This window comes from Sinohyriopsis cumingii, chromosome 16 (assembly GCF_028554795.1).
Source record: "Sinohyriopsis cumingii isolate HCF-2022 chromosome 16, ASM2855479v2, whole genome shotgun sequence".
Classification (NCBI taxonomy): Eukaryota; Metazoa; Mollusca; class Bivalvia; order Unionida; family Unionidae; genus Sinohyriopsis; species Sinohyriopsis cumingii.
In genome coordinates, this window is record NC_142976.1 from 33631948 (window position 1) to 33654541 (window position 22594).

Here is a 22594-nt window from a genome sequence, read left to right on the forward strand (position 1 = left end):
GATGCACAATTTCGCACAGGTAAGCATTTAGTATGAACGAGAATGTCCTCTACCTATCTCATACGCACGACGACTTTGTACAGAGAGTAGTCAATAGATTTGCGTTGTGTATAATTTGTTGAAAACCTTTCCACAAGATTACTCAAAAACTCTTTGTCTCTTCAGTCTCGAAAGGCAACATCCTGAGTTCAGGGTACGTATATATATATATATATATATATATATATATATATATATATATATATATATATATATATATATATATATATATATATATAAACCTACCCTGAACTCAGGATGTTACCTATATATATATATATATATATATATATATATATATATATATATATATATATATATATATATATATTGTTCTTGTTGTTGTTGTTACAGGTTCAACGTCTTTTTTCTATACATGGCGGCCAGTACAAATGGTAGAGGAAGAACCCGGGAAAACTCAGAAAGAACCAACGACCCACGAGGCACTACTGGCAAGCTTTCACGCATACCCAGATTGGCCGAACATTAGACTCGAAGCGACGCAGACAGAGGTGAGATGGTAATCTGCGCTTTAGACCACTTGTACAGAATGTTTCACTTAAGTTCCACACACTGTGTATTTATAGGTGTCTCATTCGTGTTCAAAAAAGTTTAATTGTAGCGAAAGCCTTTTGGCTTTTTAGGTCCTGGTCAGTTTTTGTATGGATACGAGAGGTATTGAAAAGGTTTTGAACTGCACTTTGCTGTACATGAAAATTCTTTATTAGTTAATTTTACGTTAGTACATCACTAAAAGTACTTCCCATGTAACTTTACACACGTTTTTCAGTCTCACTGCCCTATGGTCTTCATACACTGGAAAACTGTACTTCCAGCTACTTGTTGGTTTTCAAATTCTCTACCCCTCAGCGATAGGCTGATAATGGGATTCAGTCAAAAATTATGTGGAGCTAAATCAAGATTCTATGGAGAATTTGGCTAGTTGTGGATGTTGTACTCCAGCAGGAAGTCCGTCATGACGGTGGATTTATGCCTTGATGGGTTGTTATGGCGGAGTTGGACACAATCGGTACCAGCGCAAGGGATGGTGGTTCGGTAGTGTGACACCGATTTAGAAAACAATTTTGAGGCAAACATATGTCCACAGGCACTAGCCGAGTCAGACACAAGTACCAGGACGACCGCGCTGCTTGCAACTCTCTTGACCTACCATGTCAAGCAATTGGTTGACTCGTATTGTTTTCTCCGATCCAAACTGTATTATTTGCGTCATTAATTTTAATTAATTAATTTTAATTTTAATTAATTTGGTTTCATCACTAGTGACCATCCCATTCATGTTATTTTATTTAAAGATCGGCATGAAATGTATTCACATGTTCATCGCAGAATCTTCGGACGTTTTAATATTCCTCGTATTATCGCTTCCTGCGTTGTTTACATCGTGGAGTTTATTTTATAATTGCTCAGACATACTTAAGAGAATGTAATAATCGTTTAGAATCCTAATGTAGAATAGAGCAACGGAAGTAGAACACATTACGCTCACGTAGCTTTCTGTGTCATTTAAAAAACAAGAAATAGTGACCTGGCACCTGCAACTGTACTGATCGTGAAAACAGCTGATATATTGTATGTCCTATTTTTGACAACAACTTATTTCTCACCTAGCTAGTTGCATTCTAATATATTATGAACACATAAACTTTATATCCAAACACTGTGTACAGCTAGAAAAAAACAATGAAAAAAACAAAAAAAAGCTGAATTTCAATGAGTACACAGATTAACCATGTTGATATTTCGTTGGTCTGAAATTTTCTTACAAGAGGTAAGCTATTGTCTTGAGGTATGGGATGCATCCATTAGGGCGATGAATATAAATTGTATCATTTCGTTGTTTCCCAACTTGCTAAACATTGTTATAGTTTACTTCGATAAGAGTAAGTATATTCCCTCGTTATAATAAATATTCCAGAAGATGAGATAATTATTGACCTCGTTAAAAAGAATGTTACTTCTAAACCTTTCACTGAATTTAAACATTTTCGAATCGACAAAAATACGTATCCTTGTGGCCCAAAGCGATGTCGTGCAATAAAGATACAAACCAGGTTCCCTTGGTAAATATAGAATAGCTGAAACAGAGAATATGGCACGTATACGCTAAATGTCATTAAAATAAACTGTTCGATTATTGATAAATTATTGTCAAAATTAGGTTTGTTTATGTAAATAGATTATATATATTATTGATAGAAAATTACAATGGCTTGATAAGTAAATAAAGCGTTTCTTGGTTTCATTGTAATCCGCGTGATAATGATTCAAATAAACGGCAGCTTGTGTTCGAATTCTTAGCCTATTTCAGGATATTACGTCATTGAAAAAGAGATTAAGTAAACTTAAATCTTGTATAAGAGGACTTGTACGATTTCTGATGATATATCGTTGACAGCCATTTTCAACAACGAGAGAGACATATTAACGCATTGGTAATCCTTTAGTTTGGGTTCAGTTGAATTTATTGTGAATCAAACGTTAAATAACCTGAAAAGTTACATGTGGTACTGATTAAACGAAATTGAGGACAAGACGAAAAATATAATAAAATATCGATGTTTAGGAGAACATTTAAACTTCAACATAGTAAATATAACAGAAATCGCAAGATAAAAAAAATACACTGTTCAACATTTGATAGGGACAGTATCGAAGACATACAATAGAAGAAAGACGATGTTGATTCAGGTCATGTACAAATGCATGGTCAACAAATACACGCATACGTATTGCTCCAGGCGTACTACACGTTTCGTGCACATCACGTGCAACACACTTGAGCTGTACAGTGTCTTTAAGTCATATTAAGTGGTACAGCTTTCATTATCATAAAAAATACTAACAAGCAAACAGAAAACTATAGTCAACACCAATCAAACGTTGAGCAGTATATTTTTGTTCTACGCCTCCATCACAACCTTTCATTTTCAACCTGTATAAGGCGGGGGGAGAGGGGGAATGAAGGGGGCAATAAGTGATAACAACATATACTTAGTTAGAAAATATTCGCACAATATTTTGGCATAAGCGTGCTCGCATATCTTCAAATATTTGAACTATCAATCGGAACATGATTAAATCATAATATATATATATATATATTTGTATATTTTTATATCAATTGATCAACAAGCAAGTACATCAATGTCTCCCAGAGTCTCTTGCCTGGGATCATATCCGATATTTTTTCTAAGAAGAAACATGTGAATTTCTCGGAATGACGGCCTTTCACTTTCCTGCCGTATCCAGGTTTCCAACATGAGATCATATATTTCATTTGGACAAATCGCTGGTTGTGGCAGACATATCTGTTGATTGTCGTTTCTATAGTAACGTCCCGCGTTCTCAATCACTTGTTCATCAGCAAATCCTTCATAAGGTCGATCTCTTGCAAACGTCAAGATCTCCCACAATGTTACACCAAAGGACCAGACGTCGCTTTTTGTCGTGAATTTACCCTGTAAATAGACGAAATGAGTAGTGCATATGACAACATGCAAAAGGCAGCCCCAAATATTAGAATCCCAAATGACCATGTTCCTCCCCATTTTAGATATTTCACGGTAACGTATGTCTCGTTGCCCACTGATGAAGGCAGTATTTGTAGCCTTGTTTGGTCTAATGGCTATAAACGATTGAATCCTTTTGTTTGTTCTCTTCCTTCATGAAAAACAGAATACTTGCCACAGTCAATTAAATTATGAAATCCTAGCATCTTTAGCATTGTTAGAGTGGTAAAAGAAAATGTTTGTAAACAGTAGTTTCACGAAAACACTAATCTTCGTAGAGTTCTTCAAAGATAAAAATAGATGGTAGTACAAATTAGAATCGCTCTTTTGCAACATTTACAACCATGTTACCGTAAAACGATCTTGACCAGGCAAAACGACATGGCATTAAAGAGCCTACTGGTGCTGCTATGCCACAAACACCAAACTAAACATCCTTAAACGTATGGTCCAATTACGTCTACTAACAAACTGTAGCATAGCTGTTACAAACCCATTATGGCTTTTGATGCTTGTCACAGTGATGACTTTCTTCAGTGAAAAGGATGTTTCGTTTGCCTTTAATTCTCTGTTTTATACGTTGTTGCTATTTCAAGGCTGTACGCATATAAAGGGTCATAATGTAGATATTATATCCATATCAACTCAGTAATATAAGGGATACCACCTCACAAAAAGAGAACATACACGCACATTTCATATGGACTAGCGTTACACAGCAACCAACTTCTTTATTGTTGTGACAACGCTAAAACCAAAATCGATAATAACTGAGCACAATAGCAACAAACAGGCGAAAGTGGCTGTACCAGTACTCAATAATAATACGAGCCGCTTAAGACATTATAAATAATGACATCAATTTATTCCGTATTAAATTGAACTGTTTTAGAACTATCATTTTGACAGTGACAAATATTTGTTCTAAATACTCTTGGGCTGGAAATGTAGAAATAGCAAAAGTAGCTGACACATAAAATGCCTTTAGAGAAATACATCTAAAACAGACGTGGGTTGATGATGAAGGCGTGTTTTACAGCATAAAAGAGACATATTTGCTGTTAACGGTCAACAGTGAACCTTGCTCAAACTAATAGTATCAATAGAGGCCATGTTTAACATAATACGTGATAAACTTACTCAGACTAAAAGGGAACATGTTAAAAATTAATACTTGTTCAACTAAAAGGGAACATTTTAAAACATTAAAACGAGTTAAACTAAAAGGAAACATGTTAAAAAATTAATACGAGTTAAACTCAGACTAAACGAGGGCATGTTTAACATCAATATGTGTTAAACTTACCCGGATTAAAAGGGATATGTTTATCATTAATACGTGTTACGCTTGACTAAAAGGGGACTATTTAACATTAATACGTGTTAAACTTATTCAGACTATAATGGGACATGTTTAACATTAATATGTGTTAAACTTACTCAGACTAAAAGGGGACATGTTTAATAAAACACTAGAGACCAGAGTGTGGAAGTATTTCACTCAAACTAAAGTGCCATAAAGTATGTTCACCATGTACCAGGTTTGATAATAGCATACTACAGCACTACTCACATGCCAAAAGACATGATACCGACTGAATCTAGAAAGGAAGACTGCAAACCAAATATGTGGATAAACATATCTGTGTATTTGACTTCCGAAACATATGAAACATTGATATAATCTCCTATACAAAATGACTCTAAAAGAGTACCTCTCTAACATTACTGAAAACATATTTATAACCAGGTAAGTTAAATCCCACCGTGGATGGTACTCTTTGTAGGCAAGCATTATATATGTAGAATAAACAAAATGACATGCAAAGTTTAATATATTTTCTTTCTTCAAAATATTATGAAAGTTAAAACGAGTTTGCTAAAGAAATGGTACGGTTATAATGGGTTCTTTAACATTAAACTGACACAACAATAGGAGAGGACTGAAGATGATTGTTTAAATAGCAGCGTAAAGGTGCGTGTATAGATCATGCCTCATAAAGGATAACAACTTAATGAAATAAAGGATAACAACTTAATGAAATAAAGGATAACAACTTTATGGAATACCAGGGCTATGTAAAAAATATCGCACTCCAACATGAATGACGTAAAACACGCATGATAAGAGAATTTGTGTTCATTACGAAACAGAAACAAAAAGACAACGCATTCAAAACATAGAAGGTAAAGGGCAACTTGATGCACATGCAAAACGTTATATTTTACAGTTAAAGGCATACTACAAAAAGCTATTCAAGTTTTGTCAGGATATACTTCAAAAAGCCACCGAGGATTACAGTTGATCCACCGTCAGGATATATTTTACAGTTAAAGGCATACTACAAAAAGCTATTCAAGTTTTGTCAGGATATACTTCAAAAAACCACCGAGGATTACAGTTGGTCTACCGTCAGGATATATTTTACAGTTAAAGGCATACTACAAAAAGCTATTCAAGTTTTGTCAGGATATACTTCAAAAAGCCATCGAGGATTACAGTTGATCCACCATCAGGATATATTTTACAGTTAAAGGCATACTACAAAAAGCTATTCAAGTTTTGTCAGGATATACTTCAAAAAGCCATCGAGGATTACAGTTGGTCCACCGTCAGTATAATATGCGAAGCTACAAGTTATTGACGTTTCTCGTTGGCATTTCACTAGTGACTATCTTACATCTTCTAGGATAACTCCAGATACAATTGTTGCTCAATAAATTATAACATTATAGCTTATGGGAGACCATCAGATACATGTTCAATACAAGATAACCTTATAGTTTACGGGGTACTGCCATATAATATTGTCACTCAATAGATGATAACAATATAGCTTATTGGATAACGTCAGATACAAGTGTCACTCAATACATGATAACCTTAAAGCTTATTGGATACTGCCACATACGACTGTTACAAAATAAATGATAACCTTAAAGCTTATGGGATATTGCCACATACGACTCGTACTAAAAGATTCACAAAAGTAACCATTCAGAACTAGATAAACAGCAAGACATCTTCAAAAAGCCTAATGAGTGCCTATGACCCATATAATTATATTTCTGCTTGGAGCAATCTAATAAACGTCCGAAACGGTATTCTATCCATTCCATTGAAGAAAACAACATATACTTTGTATTGGATATTACAATGCCTCCAATTAAAAGAGATGGGATATTTTGCAACAGAAACATAAAGAATGAAAGATGGACTAAAATAATTACTATTGATTTTGCACAACCCTGAAATGAGGGAATGACTGCAAACGGTAAGAAAGAAAACAAAGTGTTGATGTTCAGCTCGGAACTTCCAATGGCTTTTTGCATATAGTTTAGGTCCATTAGTTTTGTATTATCATATACGAGTGAGTTTGTGTGAAAAGATTATATTGCTTAAGAATGCTTTAAATGTGTACAATATTTTACTGAAAGCATTAAAAAAAATTCTGATCTTTTATATGCTGATTATTTTTAAGTATTTTAATCCCATTTATGGAGATAAAAATGCCGTGAGAAGGTAAGAAACATGAAAACTAAAACAAGAAGAGTTCTGTGTGCCGGATTAGTAGTGGGGGATGGTACAATCGCTGCAGGCTGGGAAGGGAGCCTTTAACGAGATGTAGTATTTGAACAAATCGATAGTATACTAATCGTATTTATGTAGCCACGCATTCAGTTGAGATGATTAGTGAATGACTTCAGAGCTACTGAACAAGAATACCAAGGAATGATGCCCGGTACATGTAATGTAACACACATAGGGTATCTACTACTATTATACACGCCTCCGTGTGTCATTGTTTGATGTTAATGAACATTTGTTAATTATGGGGATTCGGTGTTCAGAAGATATTTCCAACCCGACTGATTAGTCAGTTTCTAAGAGCAAACGTCATAATTTTCTACATTTAAGAGACAATATGATAGCATACATTATTTTAGTAAAATAACCCTTCCTTAATTTCGTAACAGAAGAAATTAAGTGGATATTGTAGGTATATGCGTTTAGTAATTTTAGATAGGAATACTAGTTGGTATTTGGTATTTGAGCGTATTTTGTATCGCATGGAACTAAGTTTAATATATGGCAAAGAGAGGCTTACTTGTGAATCATACAAATGTCAAGAAAAGGTGAGTGTGAAATTGTAACAATTTCGTGATGTTTTGTATGTGATTAAAGAACCTTATTGTCGTATTTGCGCCTTTAGGCACCTATCAGTTGACAACGACGTTTGTCTTTGGGTCCATAGAAATAAGGGAAAACCTGAAATATCAATCTCAAACAGATGTTCGATTCGCTCGGTAGATGGACCCTTTGCATGAAACAATACATTTTTCATTTTAAAATAACCAGAAGCCTTGCTTGAGTTTAAGTGAAACGGAGAACATATAAGGGCATTTGTTCCTAATTTTAGACTTGTTTTGAATTATGACCAAACCAAGAAAACGTACAACGAAAACTTGATAATTGTGTTACAACTGAATGGTCTTAAACTAAGTAATAGAAACGAGTGAGAACCAACAAGTTTTGTAAAATTCTAAAATAATTTATTTTTCTAGAATACAAAGTGAAAAATTAAAAGTAACTTACAGTATGGAGAATGAATCATAACTAGTCTTAAAAGTTCTATCACAAGTCCAAAATTATTGAGTATTCCAAATGCGTTCCAGTGCTATCCCTAATTAAGTTCACGCTATTGTGCTGGTGTGCAAAACGTCTGAATGTATCACAATATCATCCAAAATGTCTTTAAATGAATTCACATCAATTTTGAAACAACTAATAAATCCTAACTTCTGAAGATTTTGTAATTCCAAGGAACGGTTGAAATAAATGCATTAAATTATGTCAACTGATTTCAATACAGCCAAATGATTCTACTAAGACTAACGTTTATCTAGAAATATGCAGTAACTTATCCATTATATAAAAGCTAATTCATTCTAGGTCAATCTAACCTTGTCAACAAGCTCAGGTTCTTTAGCAGCTAACCAATTAGGCATTAGGTCAACCAAGGTTTGCAAGAAAACCCATGTCCTGAACTCAAATTTCATCAACATGTTTACTTCTCTCCTGACCCAATGTAATGTGTTAGCTAAAATGACATCATCTTAACGAAAATGGGTGTTTTATATCATTTACTGAATGATTCTTACAATATATAATCATATTAATTAACACACATAATATAGATAAACATAACAATTGTCAGCACAGTCGTCTATGTAATGAGTGCTATCAAGGACTTACCAAAGTTGCGGCGAGCAGAAGAACAACCGTCTAACTGATAAACAATAAAAATTATCTTACCAAAAGAATACTCTCCCATGCCATCCATCGGATAGGAAGGACTGCCCTGCCCTCTATTCTGTAGTAGTCGGCACTATACAAACTCCTGCTCATCCCAAAGTCAGAAATCTTTATGGTAAATTTTGAACCAACCAAACAATTTCTTGTGGCTAAATCCCGGTGAACCATGTTTAAAGATTCCAAATATTTCATTCCGGAAGCAATTTGAGATGCCATGTACATTTGACATCCATAGCTGAAAATACAAACGAACATTGTTAATATTTCCGCTTAAGCTTTTGGAAAGAGCATCTTGGTTCCAAAAGCCGAAAAACTGACTGCTACTCGCTGACCGAAATTATAAACGATCGTTCATACTCAAGTATGGAAATTTTACTGCGTCAGTCATATTACTAGGAAAGTGTTTTCACGTATCCAAATCAAAGAATGTATTCGTAACTGTTCAATTGCTTGAATAAAAGAATTAAAGCGCATATATTAGAAGTATAAATGGAGTATTCAAAATATAGGCTTGCTTCGCTTATAAGTATATGTTCTTAGTAGGGTTAATGAATTTAAATATGTTATTAGAGAGTTATTATTCATGTCAATAGGACGTTTTGAATTATCGTAGATCGATATTTGTTACGGATAACATAGATACACATCAAATGGAAACAGGACTGAATGCACATCAAATGGAAACATGACTGAATACACGTCAAATGGAAACAGGACTGAATACACACCAAATGAACGCGCATTCGTTTACTGTGCACGTTAAAAACTCTAAATGACAAGACAAAATGTCACAATCTAGATATGCAACCATATAGAAAGATAACTAGATTGGAATTCACCTCAACCTTTCGGCATTACTGGCAGACAGGTCCGTCTCTGGTACGTGATCGAGAAGGAACTGGTTCAGGTCCCCATACTGCATATACTCAACAATCATACAGATTGGTTCTTCTGTTGTACATACACCAAGAACTCGAACAATGTTGAAGTCCTTCAGTGACGACATTACCTTTATCTCCCGTAAAAAGTCCGCCCTGCAACGAGTATATATATATATATATATATATATATATATATATATATATATATATATATATATATATATATATGTTAATGTGAATAAGTTGGGGAAGCAAAAAGACAACAGACAATTTCATATTTTCCTGTGAGAGTTCCCGAGATTTTAATACATATTGTGGATAGATGACTATAATATTTTTCAACACTTTTATTTCACGACATGTTCCCGTTTCTAGCATTTAATAAGCAATCTCATACACAATACCATCCAAAATGTCATGCACAAGTATTATGGCTCAAATCGGCAGATTGACTTGCACATAATAAGCTGAGTTGATCAGGCCAGAAACGATTAATTTTTTAAGACGAATAATCTCTGAAAATATCCTACAAAATACCTTCGGATGCATTTTAAGATATCTGTCCCTCCTTCCTGCATTTCACCAATATAGGACTCAAAGTTACATCTATGCATAAGACAAGTGAGAGATCAATTTCAGGTAAGATTTAAATTTCCGCCAATGAGATCACTTTAATCTAGAAATATACGTAAGTTCAGAATTAACCTGTGTTGGTAAAATCGGGCCTGGTATATGCACAACTGCAAAACTTAATCATTCTAGAATTGGTCAACTGTCGATGGAGTGTAATTAAGACTACCGAATTAGCTGCACAACCAATAGCATTATATGTCGAAAACAATGTAAATAATAAAGTGTGTTTTGTCTACAGACAGTAAACGTGCTAATTAATTCTCTCAGAACTGGAACATCTGTGAACTAGGAAACTTTTGATGAAGGGTAAATATGTCTATCACATTAGGCAAACCTAGCTCTATCATCGGCATTCGTGCGCAAGATTTTGACAGCAACCAATGTCGGGGATGACACACGTCTTTTGACGATATAATCATCCTGAAGATACTCGATGATGCCGAAAGCTTCACAAAGATGTACCTGAAAGAGGAACAAATTATAAATACTTGATTTCAGTTTGCAATCACTATTTTGAAAGTGTTACAACAGTGAAACCTTTGTATGTTCTTTTCAGTATATATAAACAAATTAGGGAATTGTTCAGGTTCTTGTGTCTGTAACTCATAACAACACACTTTAACATATAAATTGGAGATTAATGTACATCTTTTATGACGAAAATCATTGCATACTGTAGTTATCTTAATTGCGATAAAAGATATTATCAATTAGACTAGATTTGTATTTCCATCAACATTATCAAATTATCAACGTTATCAAACTGAGATAACTTGGTCATTTACCTCCCCAAATTGACCTTTCCCCAAAACCTCCACGAAGCGAAGACTCCTCCGTGGGAATTCCATCACAGAGTAATCAATGCTAACCATAAGGTCGGCGTTTGGTACAGCATAAATGTTATTACCGCTCACGCCCTGCAGACTTGGAATGTTTGGAACCTGGGAGTCAGTGACGTCAGCGGCGGCGTACAGTGTGTCATTGTTTAATGGTTGGTCCAAAACACTCGTCGTCGACGGTGATACATTCTTGAGAGAAGATTTCTGCATAGTATGTGACATCGGAGACAGAACAACCGTCAAACCACGCCCTGTCAAAACGCCTGATTCATCATAATCTATGTTTTGAAAATAAAATGCACGAAAATATTTTTGCTAAGTTTAAATACATAAATAAAAATTGAATGGATATATTTTGGCATTAGGTAACATAAATTTGTGTGGAACATTTTTACGTCACTTTGTTGGAAGATATGGTGTAAACTGTTCGTTTCATTGTACTATATATTGTCATGCACATTTATTTTCTCTTTACAATTTTCTTTCTCTCTTTCTCTCTCTCCTTCTCTTTACATTATACGGGTGTGTGTGTGTGTGTGTGTATGTGTGTGTGTGTAACTGTATGTACATATGTAGGCTATAATTAAACATTTAGTTTTGAAGATAATTAAATACCTTTCCCAACGCTTTCTTTGTTATCTTCATTATCATCATTGGTCACAACATTGTACATATTTAAATTGGGTATCTTTTCCATTGAATTTCCGTGAACGTTGTTGAGTTTAACAGCTACGTTAGCGTCGTTAGTGGGACTGAGTGTCTGCCTAGTATTGTTTTGGCGCCGTCTGAGTCGAACAATTACAATGGCGATTATGATGACTAGAATAAATATAAGTCCCGCAAGAGCCCCGATCATGATGCTTATGTAGTCTTCATCCGGTGCCTTTCTTGATGTTGTGGTCTTTTGCTTTCTGACTAAGTCATCTGATTTAGAATCTCGGTTTGCACCTGTAAAAGGCAATAATTCTCATTAAGGTTAAGTTCAAGAAGATAAACGAGGGACAGAAGAAGATATTTTGAAGGATATGAATTGCAACCGGCGTAAGGATGCTTATATACTGGGAGAGAGAACGGATATTTACGTATTAAGATATCGATATTTATTTATTGAGATATCGATATTTACGTATTGAGTTAACGATATTTATGTATTGAGACATCGATATTCATGTATTGATATGTCGATATTTATGTAATAAGGCATCGATAATTATTTATTGAGATATCGATATATATGTACTGAGATATCGATATTTCTGTAATAAGATATCGATATTTCCAAACTTCCCATTTCTATGTATTTGGTGAGGAATATGTGTGTCGTCAGACCTGAAACATCAGTTTGGTGTTTTAGGCTTAGTTCAGAGGATGTGTAAATTTAAACAAAATCTGAATATTTAATCAAATAAAAATGTATCAAAATATATTTTAATTGTAAACGTATGTGCAGTGAATGTTTGGTTTTGATAGCTCTGAGGAAATACGTGTGGTTGGGTTTATGGTAAATAGAAAATAAAAGCTGAATGGAAGTGTTATACAAGATTTCAACTTTATTACAAGATTTCAACAATATAAACTCAGTGTCAAAAGGTGACACAAATGTTTCTTAACATTATTATAATTTTTCTCAACCAAGTCTTTGTAAAACAAATTATTTTCAGAGCAAGATAAACGATACTTTAAACAAAGCTATTATTTTGTGGACTTTAACATTTACTTACAGTACATAATATCAATGGTGAAGTGTAAGGTATGTTAGACCATTTGATGGCACTTCTCGTAAGAGAGATGACGCCTGCTATACGAAAGGATTGGAAAACCGAAGACCATTCCATACAATGTTTTTTCAAGTGTTTCCAAAACTACACAAGAGTTAATTTGCATGCTGTGCAAGTCAAAATGTTCGTCAGTCAGATATGTTTTACCAATAACCATGTTGACATTACCGAGTTACATTTACCATGTGATCTTTGAAGGTCGAGTTCTTCAACCTTTTCTGGTTGTTGCGTTAGAATATCGTTTGTTGTCGTGACTGGCGTTTGAGTAGTGCTGGGCGGATCTTCGGGGTGGAATGGGCCTCTGGCTACAACTGGAATTATTGATTGGATAATTTATTGATTGGTTTTTAACAGAACTTGCGCAGGTGAAAGGCAATTTCGTACCGATACAACTGTAGTAACATTTCTTACCCAGAGACGAGTAACACAGATGCCGACCTGGCCACTCCGACATAAAACTTCTTACTCTACAATTTTAGACCAATCAATAAATCTGCATTCCTATATTTCGAGTAAAGTTTATATTTTTGGAATTAATAATTATTACTGGAAATACTGAGTACAATTTTATGACTGATGAGTGCAGCGTGGATTGAGGACGGCATGCTAATCACAGAGTCACCTTCATTCATTGCAACCTGAGATAAAGCAACTAGTACTACCATTTTAAGTTTAAACATATGAATCGGGAAATGTTTTAGTTATGTATTCAGTTATGTTGTTTAAGCCATCATTCATATGCGTGTGACTTATTTTCGCAGATATCAGCCGCAAAAAGTAACCCCATGGTTAGCATAACAAATTAAAGGTACGAGAATCAGTCAATCCGGCATATGATATGTTTGCAATATCGTTTTATATCGTAAAACAGTGAAACTACGTAGTTGCGAATAAAAATTATGTTTACAGTACCTGCCTTGCGATATCTCTCATTAAACAGTAATAATATCATGGTGTCGACAATTGAATGCAACTCTAAATATTTGATCATGAAATAAAGTGCGAAATTAACTTACTGATATCTTTCTAGCAGTGTCAGAATAATACCAATTATTAATTTCTTTTTTCTTCCATTACGCTACTGAAAAAGTTTGCATTCAAAGTATAATTATCAGTGCATCGTTTGATTTTACTTTTTAAGTCGACTAAATCTGATTTGGCTAGATCAGTTGGATTAGAGATCAGTAAAGGCTTAGCAAAGATCGGTGAATATTGTCTAGGTAGGTGTACAGAATGCTTGGTTATGGAACTTCATCATCTTTAGCCAAATACTTTACACTCCTACGTCCCCTCTTAGTTATATATTTAAATGTATATGTGGTGAAGCAATATATTCAATATATGCATATAAAAGGTAATATACGTGCACGTTCATATACGGCGATTCAAGTACAAGTTAAGAATAATTTATGTACTCAATATTGATGATAGTAAGGCCTCCTTAGAAGCGACCTACCTACTGACACGTTAATACAGAGGTAGTTACTCTTACCTGATTGGAAATGTACTTCACTGATCATAATCCATTTCGCATCAAAAAAGAGCTTTAATTTTATGAATCGTCCAATGTTATTATTCAGTGGTACTGTCACATTACGGGCGTGCTCCACCACGTTATCGGGTGCAACGTCATACTGATATGGCACGTTTACAAAGTATTTGCCGCCAATACTGAAGTAAGCATGTGCCCTTCGAATGACTTTTACTTCTTTTGAGAAGTAGTTGTTACAATGAAGTGTCAGGGAAGTAAAGTTTCTGATGGTGTCAAATTTAAAATTTAATTCTAATGGTCCACCATTCTCAACGGAATCATTTTTCCATCCAACCCATTCGTAGCCTTTAATTCCTAAGCCTTGTTGATCAAGACGGAAGTTGGTGTCCCCGTACTCTCCGTCAGTCAGCTGACCTAGCCCCAATGTGAGGTAATTGTCAATAATCATCCCGTCATAGGTGAAGTCGAAAAGGTCTACTTCCGTTCCTCTCCTCTCTCCTTGGCGGACATCGTATGCTACAATACCATCTACACAGTGAAAAATACGTACAAAGTATTAAACTCTGGCGTGTGATCTCTTTTGAAAATGAACATATACTACGTATTAGCCACATATCATACGTACAAAGTATATTAGCCACATATCATACGTACAAAGTGTATTAGCCACATATCATACGTACAAAGTGTATTAGCCTCATATCATATGTACAAAGTATTAAACTTTAGCGTGTGATCTCTTTTGAAAATGAACATATGTGTTAGCCACATATCATTACACTTGAAAATTTGTGGCAGATGAAGTAAATGTACCTGAGCATAATATGACACACGGTAATATTATTTTAAACAGATATTACTCGAACATTATAAAAATTCGCTTTTCCTTAAACGATAGCGCTGTCTCTTCCTTTCATTTATGTTTTCCAATCATATGGATTTAAATTTTAATAGATATAGTCGATGGTACCAATGCACAAATTGCATTGAGACTCTTTGTATTATTTCATTATGTTTACTTGGCAATTTTGTGTCTTTAATAAATCCAAGCGATGAGAATGCTGTGCACGGGTACTGGGAGCAATAGTATATTGGCTCACTATAGCGTCAATGGACATCCCAGTCAAAAAGATCGTGGGCACTTTGGCGTCATGGGAATTTAACACAGGGAAATTTAACATGGGTGGGACTATAGCGGCTCAAGGGATTGAGACTGTCTAGCGTCAAGGGCTTGGGACTGCCTAGGCTTGATATAAGCGATGTAGCCTCAGTGTAAATCCCAGTCAAAAGAGTAGTGGGACAATATAGCCTGAAACGGGAATTTAACATGGTGGGACTGTCTAGCCTCAAACGGGAATTGAACATGTGCTTTTGGGACTGTCTGACCTTAAAGGATTGGGATTGTCTAGTCTAAATATAAGCGACTTAGCCTCAATGGGACTTCCATGTTCAAGTGGTCGTGGGCAGCTCTGGCGGCAACATAAATTTAACATCAGGAAATATTAGGCCTGTCTAGCGACAAAAAATATCAGGCCTGTCTAGCGACAAACAATATTGGGCCTGTCTAGCGACAAAAATAGTGGGTCTGTCTAGGGACAATAGGAATGGAACAGGTGGGTTCCGTTATGGACAATGGCAACAATATCCGCCAGGTGTTATATAAAGTTATATGTCCCGCTTTTCCAGGCGTTATATAAAGTTATATGTCCCGCCCCGCCAGGCGTTTTATCAAGTCCTTCGGCCCAAATAGTGACAGCGGAAAAAATCTATAACGCCTGGCGGGGTGGGACATATAACTTTATAGATATAGAATCACTATTTATATGTCCATATTTCTTTATTTCATTTTAACTGTTTAGTGACTAAGTGACTGACCTTAATACGTGCTACTGTAGGTAGGTAAAATGAATATGATAGAGACAAAGGGAGTTTTATAGGGACAAACAAAGTCTAATGCAAACATACACATACACACGCTCTGTCCTAAAGTTAAGTGTTATCTAAAAATGTAAACTAAAAAGATGAAATTTCATAAAATTGACTATCCATTTCACCACACAAGAATAGTATCCATCACATTAATTATATCATTAACCACCACCCCTTAACACACTATCCCAAAATTATTTTTGTTATCTCAGAATGTAAACTAAGAAGATGAAATCCTATCCCTTACACCACAAAAGTATTATCCATCAAACGACTATGCTATCCAACATATCATACTCACTATCCAAAATGCCTTGTGGTCGCTTAGAATGTTAGAGAAGAAGATAAAATCTCACAAAATATATATCCCTTACACCAAAAAAAAATACTATCCATTACACCCACTATATCATCCATTATATCATATTCATTCTCCAAAGGCCCCGTGTTAGATTAAAATGTAAGAGACGGATATAAAATCTCACAAAATAGATTATCTCTTACACTACCAAAATACTATGTGGAACAACGCTAGTGTCTATTTATAGTCACAACTTGTAGGAAATCCCTATGGAAAAAGCCAGTATATATTTATAACCTCAACTTGTGTGACGATCCTGTTTAAAAACACTAGCATATATTTATAGCTAAAACCTGTGGAAAGTTCTATGGAAGAAACCAAGTCTGTATTTATAGCCTCGACGTCTGTATTTATATACCGTGACTTCAACCACCTGCCCCATTCCTATTGTCCCTAGACAGGCCCAATATTTGTTTGGTCGCTATATAGGCCCTACCTTTTGTCTGTATAAATCTTGTCCGTGAATGGTCCCAGGGTGTTTTGTAATGGTAAGTCCCATTGTATGTGAATCGTCGTTAAAAGCTATAACGCTTGGCGGAACGGGGCATAAAACTTGATATAACTCTTGGCGGGGAGGGACATATAACTTGATAAAACGCCTGGTGGGGTGGGACATATAACTTTATATAACACCTGACCGAGATTTTTGACATTGTCCAAGACGTGACACCACCTGTTCCATTCATATTGTCCCTAGACAGACCCAATATTTTGTCGCTAGACAGGCTCATTATTTCCCCATGATAAATTCTCTTTGTCGCAAGAGTTGCCCACGACGATTAAAAACATGGAAGTCCCATTGAGGCTAAATCACCTGTACTGAGCTTAGACAGTCTCAATCCCTTCACGCTAGACATTCCCAATCCCTTGAGCCGCTATAGACCCACCCATGTTAAATGTTCCCATGTTAAATTCCCCTTGTCGTCAGAGTTGCCAACGACCTATCTGACTGGAATTTCCATTGAGGCTAGAAAGCTCCACCATGTTTCATTTCCCCTTCAGGCCAGGTAGTTCCGAAAGCACATGTTCAATTCCCGTTTGAGGTTAGACCATCCTGCCATGTTACATTCCCGTTTGAGGCTATATCGTCCCACGAACTGTTTGACTGGGATTTCCACTGAGGCTAGACAGTTCCACCATGTTAAATTTCCCCATGAGGCCAGACAGTCCCAAAAGCCCATGTCAGTACCCGTTTGAGTTTAGAGCGTCCCACCGTGTTGAATTTCTGTTTGAGGCTATATAGTCCCACGACCATTTTGACTGTGCTTTACACTGGGGCTAGACAGTTCCACCATGTTCCATTTGTCCTTGAGGCCAGACAGTCCCGAAAGCACATATTCAATTCCCGTTTGAGGCTACACAGTCTCATCATGTTAAATTCCCGTGTAAGGCTATATCGTCCCACGACGTTTATGACTGGGATTTCCATTGAGGCTAAATCGCTTATATTGAGCCTAGACAGTCCCAAGCCCTTGACGCTAGACAGTCCAAACCCCTTGACGCTAGACAATCCAAATCCCTTGAGCCGCTATAGTCCCATCCATGTTAAATTTACCCACGTCAACTTCCCTTTTAAATGACCCACGACCTTTTTGACTGGGATTTCCATTGATGCAATAGTGACCCCACTATACTACTGGGGTCAACTCCGTGGAAGATTCGGTTACTGTGTCTTTAAGCAAGCCACGTCACTCTTATTTAACATCCAAAGTCACGTGGTATAAAGACTTTAAAGCAGGCACAACTTAATCAAAGTTACCAGACAAAAAGATTCTAGGACACCTAAGCCCACAGCAGAGTCCGTCCATTAACGTTTTCGGCCCCTGACGAACTCGGCCTACCTAAATCAGCCTATAACATACTCGGCCCATTACGTACTCGGCCTAGTCAAATCAGTCTATAATATTAACGGCCCATTACGAACTCGGCCTATCAAATTAGCCTATAACATACTCGGCCCATTACGAACTCGGCCTAGATTTATATAATAGTAATTTGCATGAAACGTTTTTCTTTTTTCAAGCAGTCATTTCCTTTTAAAAAATATATGTGAACATTTCTTTCAAAGGTAATTTATTTTGCAAAACAAATATAAGGGAAAACCCCTCATAATCCCAGATTTTACTGTATAATTTACATTTGGAAACTGTCTAAACTGCCTAGCTTTGTCAGTTTGTTATCTGCTTACAAGTATAGCGTTGGTTCAACTCGTACATTCTACGAAAGATACTCTTCTTGCTGACTATCGGGTCTGTAAATGCTGATATTGACAACGTAATAAATCAGGCATGTAAATGCTGATATTGACAACGTAATAAATCAGGCATGTAAATGCTGATATTGACAACGTAATAAATCAGGCTTGTAAATGCTGATATTGACAACGTAATAAATCAGGCACATAAATGCTGACATTGACAACGTAACTAAAGCACGCCTGTAAATGATGATATTGATATTGCAATAAATCAGGCATGAAAATGCTGATATTGACAATGTAACTAAATCACGTCTGTAAATGCTGATATTGACAACGTAACTAAATAACGACCGAAAATGATGACACTGACAAAGTAACTAAATCACGCTTGTAAATGCTGACGCTGACAACGTAACTAAATCAGGCCTGTTAAAGCAGACTTTAACAACGTACCTAAATCAGGTCTCTAAATGCTGACTATGAGAACATGACTAATTCAAGCCTGTCTGTGCTGACTCTGAGAATATAACTAATTCAAGCCTGTCTGTGCTGACTCTGAGAATATAACTAAATTAAAGAATAAATGTATATTTGATCAAGATCATTCCTGCTTAATAATGTTCTGTGCCTATGACATTGAACAAAAAATATAAGAGGCGCAAGTTCCTATGTGAAAATTACTTGCAAATACCACTGAAGAAAAACAAAACAACCCACAAATAACATCTTAAAAAATGAATACCGAAGATTCAAAGAAGTCATCGAGCTAATACATTATTATAACTATAGACTACTTGATATGTTTTAAAGTATCATAGGCGCGCATGGGCGTCCGTAGGGATTTTTCTGGACATAGGTTTACCAATAGGATGGGGTCAACTCCAAAGCGCGAGTATCAGGTTATAAAGGACCCTAATGAGGCTCGTGCATAGGACCGTTGTACTTTTAGTTTGCCAATAAAATTCGCCTGGTATTCATGTATCTTGCCATCTTTAGAAATAATTTTTATTGTTGTTTTCGTACTTATAGGTCAGGTCTTGTTTGTACATGCAATTCACGTTAAAAGCAGCTATAGCGCATATGATATGCTTATAGCTATCTCAAGATTCTTACTTAAATGCGTCCATTACAACTTAGAAGTTATGGTACCAGTCTATATTAACTGAGTTTAAATGCACGTCTGCACGATAATATATGTATGGTCCCGATTAAAAGTTAAGTTCAAATTTAGAAAAATGCAAGTAGCAACATATGCTGAATTAAAAGTGACGGACGGGGAAATATGATGCATATCGTAATGCAGACAATGCGATTGAGTAACATGACGAATCGACAAAAAATATACAATCAATTCGCCAATTAATTTGTTTTCTTACCAAGCCATGGGCAGCCATACACTTCGACTCTCATGCAGACTGTTCGAGGATATCTGCTGTATGGAATGAACCGGATGCGTTTTCCTATGATAGATGGAGACACTGGTCTTACTTCCGGAATATATGTATTTGAATTTCCATCAAATACCTGAGAAAAGATCACATCACGTTCGTATTATTCAAATTTGAATTGTCCCTACTATGAATGCACGTATGTATGAGTACATAAATATTTCAGATAAAGGGATTTTGGGAGGGAGGGAGAAAATCTGATAAGACACGACAGATCGGTTAGTTTTTCAGAGATAAATGGCATCTCTTTACATTATTGAAAAGTAGGCCACTTTCAAGGAATTTCACATTCTAATAAAATCACCGTACATCAAGCTTTGCACAAAATATACTAGAATTAATTCTTTAAAGTTTTCGTTGATACTTGATTATATTACATGTGTGAAACCTTTGAAAATGTTTGGAATAATTTGCGACCAATAATATTGTTGGCAGGTACGACGATGCTATTAATATCTGCAAGACGATGTTATTTATTCACAATGAGCCGATAATATTAATGCACAATAAAACGATACTGTTTGGTATTGCTCAAAGAGACAATCCTATTAACGCTCAATTAAACGATGATATTAATTCCTAATTAGACAATACCATTACTGATCTGTAAGACAATACTATTATTAATCTGTAAGACAATGCTATGATTGATCTGTAAGACAATACTATTATTAATCTGTAAGACAATGCTATGATTGATCTGTAAGACAATCATATTATTGATCTGTAAGACAATGATAATATTAATCTGTAAGACAATCATATTATTGATCTGTAAGACAATGCTAATATTGATCTGTAAGACAATGATATTATTGATCTGTAAGACAATGCTATGATTGATCTGTAAGACAATCATATTATTGATCTGTAAGACAATGATAATATTAATCTGTAAGACAATCATATTATTGATCTGTAAGACAATGCTATGATTGATCTGTAAGACAATCATATTATTGATCTGTAAGATGATAATATTAATCTGTAAGACAATCATATTATTGATCTGTAAGACAATGCTAATATTGATCTGTAAGACAATGATATTATTAATCTGTAAGACAATGCTATGATTGATCTGTAAGACAATCATATTATTGATCTGTAAGACAATGATAATATTAATCTGTAAGACAATCATATTATTGATCTGTAAGACAATGCTATGATTGATCTGTAAGACAATCATATTATTGATCTGTAAGATGATAATATTAATCTGTAAGACAATCATATTATTGATCTGTAAGACAATGCTAATATTGATCTGTAAGACAATGATATTATTAATCTGTAAGACAATGCTATGATTGATCTGTAAGACAATCATATTATTGATCTGTAAGACAATGATAATATTAATCTGTAAGACAATCATATTATTGATCTGTAAGACAATGCTAATATTGATCTGTAAGACAATGATATTATTGATCTGTAAGACAATGCTATTATTGATCTTTAAGACAATCATATTATTGATCTGTAAGACAATCATATTATTGATCTGTAAGACAATGCTATGATTGATATGTAAGACAATGTTATTATTAATCTGTAAGACAATGATATTATTGATCTGTAAGACATGGCTATTATTAATCTGTAAGACAATGCTATTATTGATCTGTAGGAAAATGATATGCTTGATCTGTAAGACAATGATATGCTTGATCTTTAAGACAATGCTCTTCGTGCTCTACATGCTAAATAAGAGGAAGATATTAATGCTTAATAGGAAAATGAGATTAATGCTTAGTAAAACTAAGATAATAATGCTCAAAAAGGTAATTCTATTAATGCTCAGTAGGGCAATGAGATTAATGCTTAGTAAAACTAAGATATTAATGCTCAAAAAGGTAATTCTATTAATGCTCAGTAGGGCAATGAGATTAATGCTTAGTAAAACTAAGATAATAATGCTCAAAATGGCAATGATATTAATGTTCAGTAGGACAATGAGATTAATGCTTAGTAAAACTATGATTTTAATGCTCAGAAAGGCAATGCTAATAATGCTCAGTACAATATTATTATTAATGCTTATTACAGAGATGCTATTAATGCCTAATTAAAAACGTCTTATCAATGCTCTATAAAATGACGCAATGAATGCTCAGTTAAACTATGCTAATAACGAT

General features: G+C 35.0%; 1 protein-coding gene across 3 annotated transcripts in view; it reads right to left on the bottom strand.

Moving 5' to 3' along the window:
• Positions 1-2502: 2502 nt before the first annotated feature.
• LOC149780183 (discoidin domain-containing receptor 2-like) overlaps positions 2503-22594 on the bottom strand; it is a 154918-nt gene continuing 134826 nt past the window's right edge. The window contains exons 5-13 of one of the 3 annotated variants that reach the window (XM_089936930.1): positions 20379-20526; positions 14513-15040; positions 13203-13331; positions 11858-12190; positions 11189-11493; positions 10738-10865; positions 9729-9923; positions 8890-9124; positions 2503-3521 (exon numbers count right to left, since the gene is read on the bottom strand). In XM_089936930.1, coding sequence (XP_089793056.1) covers positions 3189-3521; positions 8890-9124; positions 9729-9923; positions 10738-10865; positions 11189-11493; positions 11858-12190; positions 13203-13331; positions 14513-15040; positions 20379-20526 — 2334 coding nt within the window. In that variant the 3' untranslated portion in view covers positions 2503-3188. Of the gene's footprint in view, positions 3522-8889; positions 9125-9728; positions 9924-10737; positions 10866-11188; positions 11521-11857; positions 12191-13202; positions 13332-14512; positions 15041-20378; positions 20527-22594 lie in introns of all 3 variants that reach the window. The other 2 variants (XM_089936929.1, XM_089936931.1) reach the window with 2 other exon arrangements.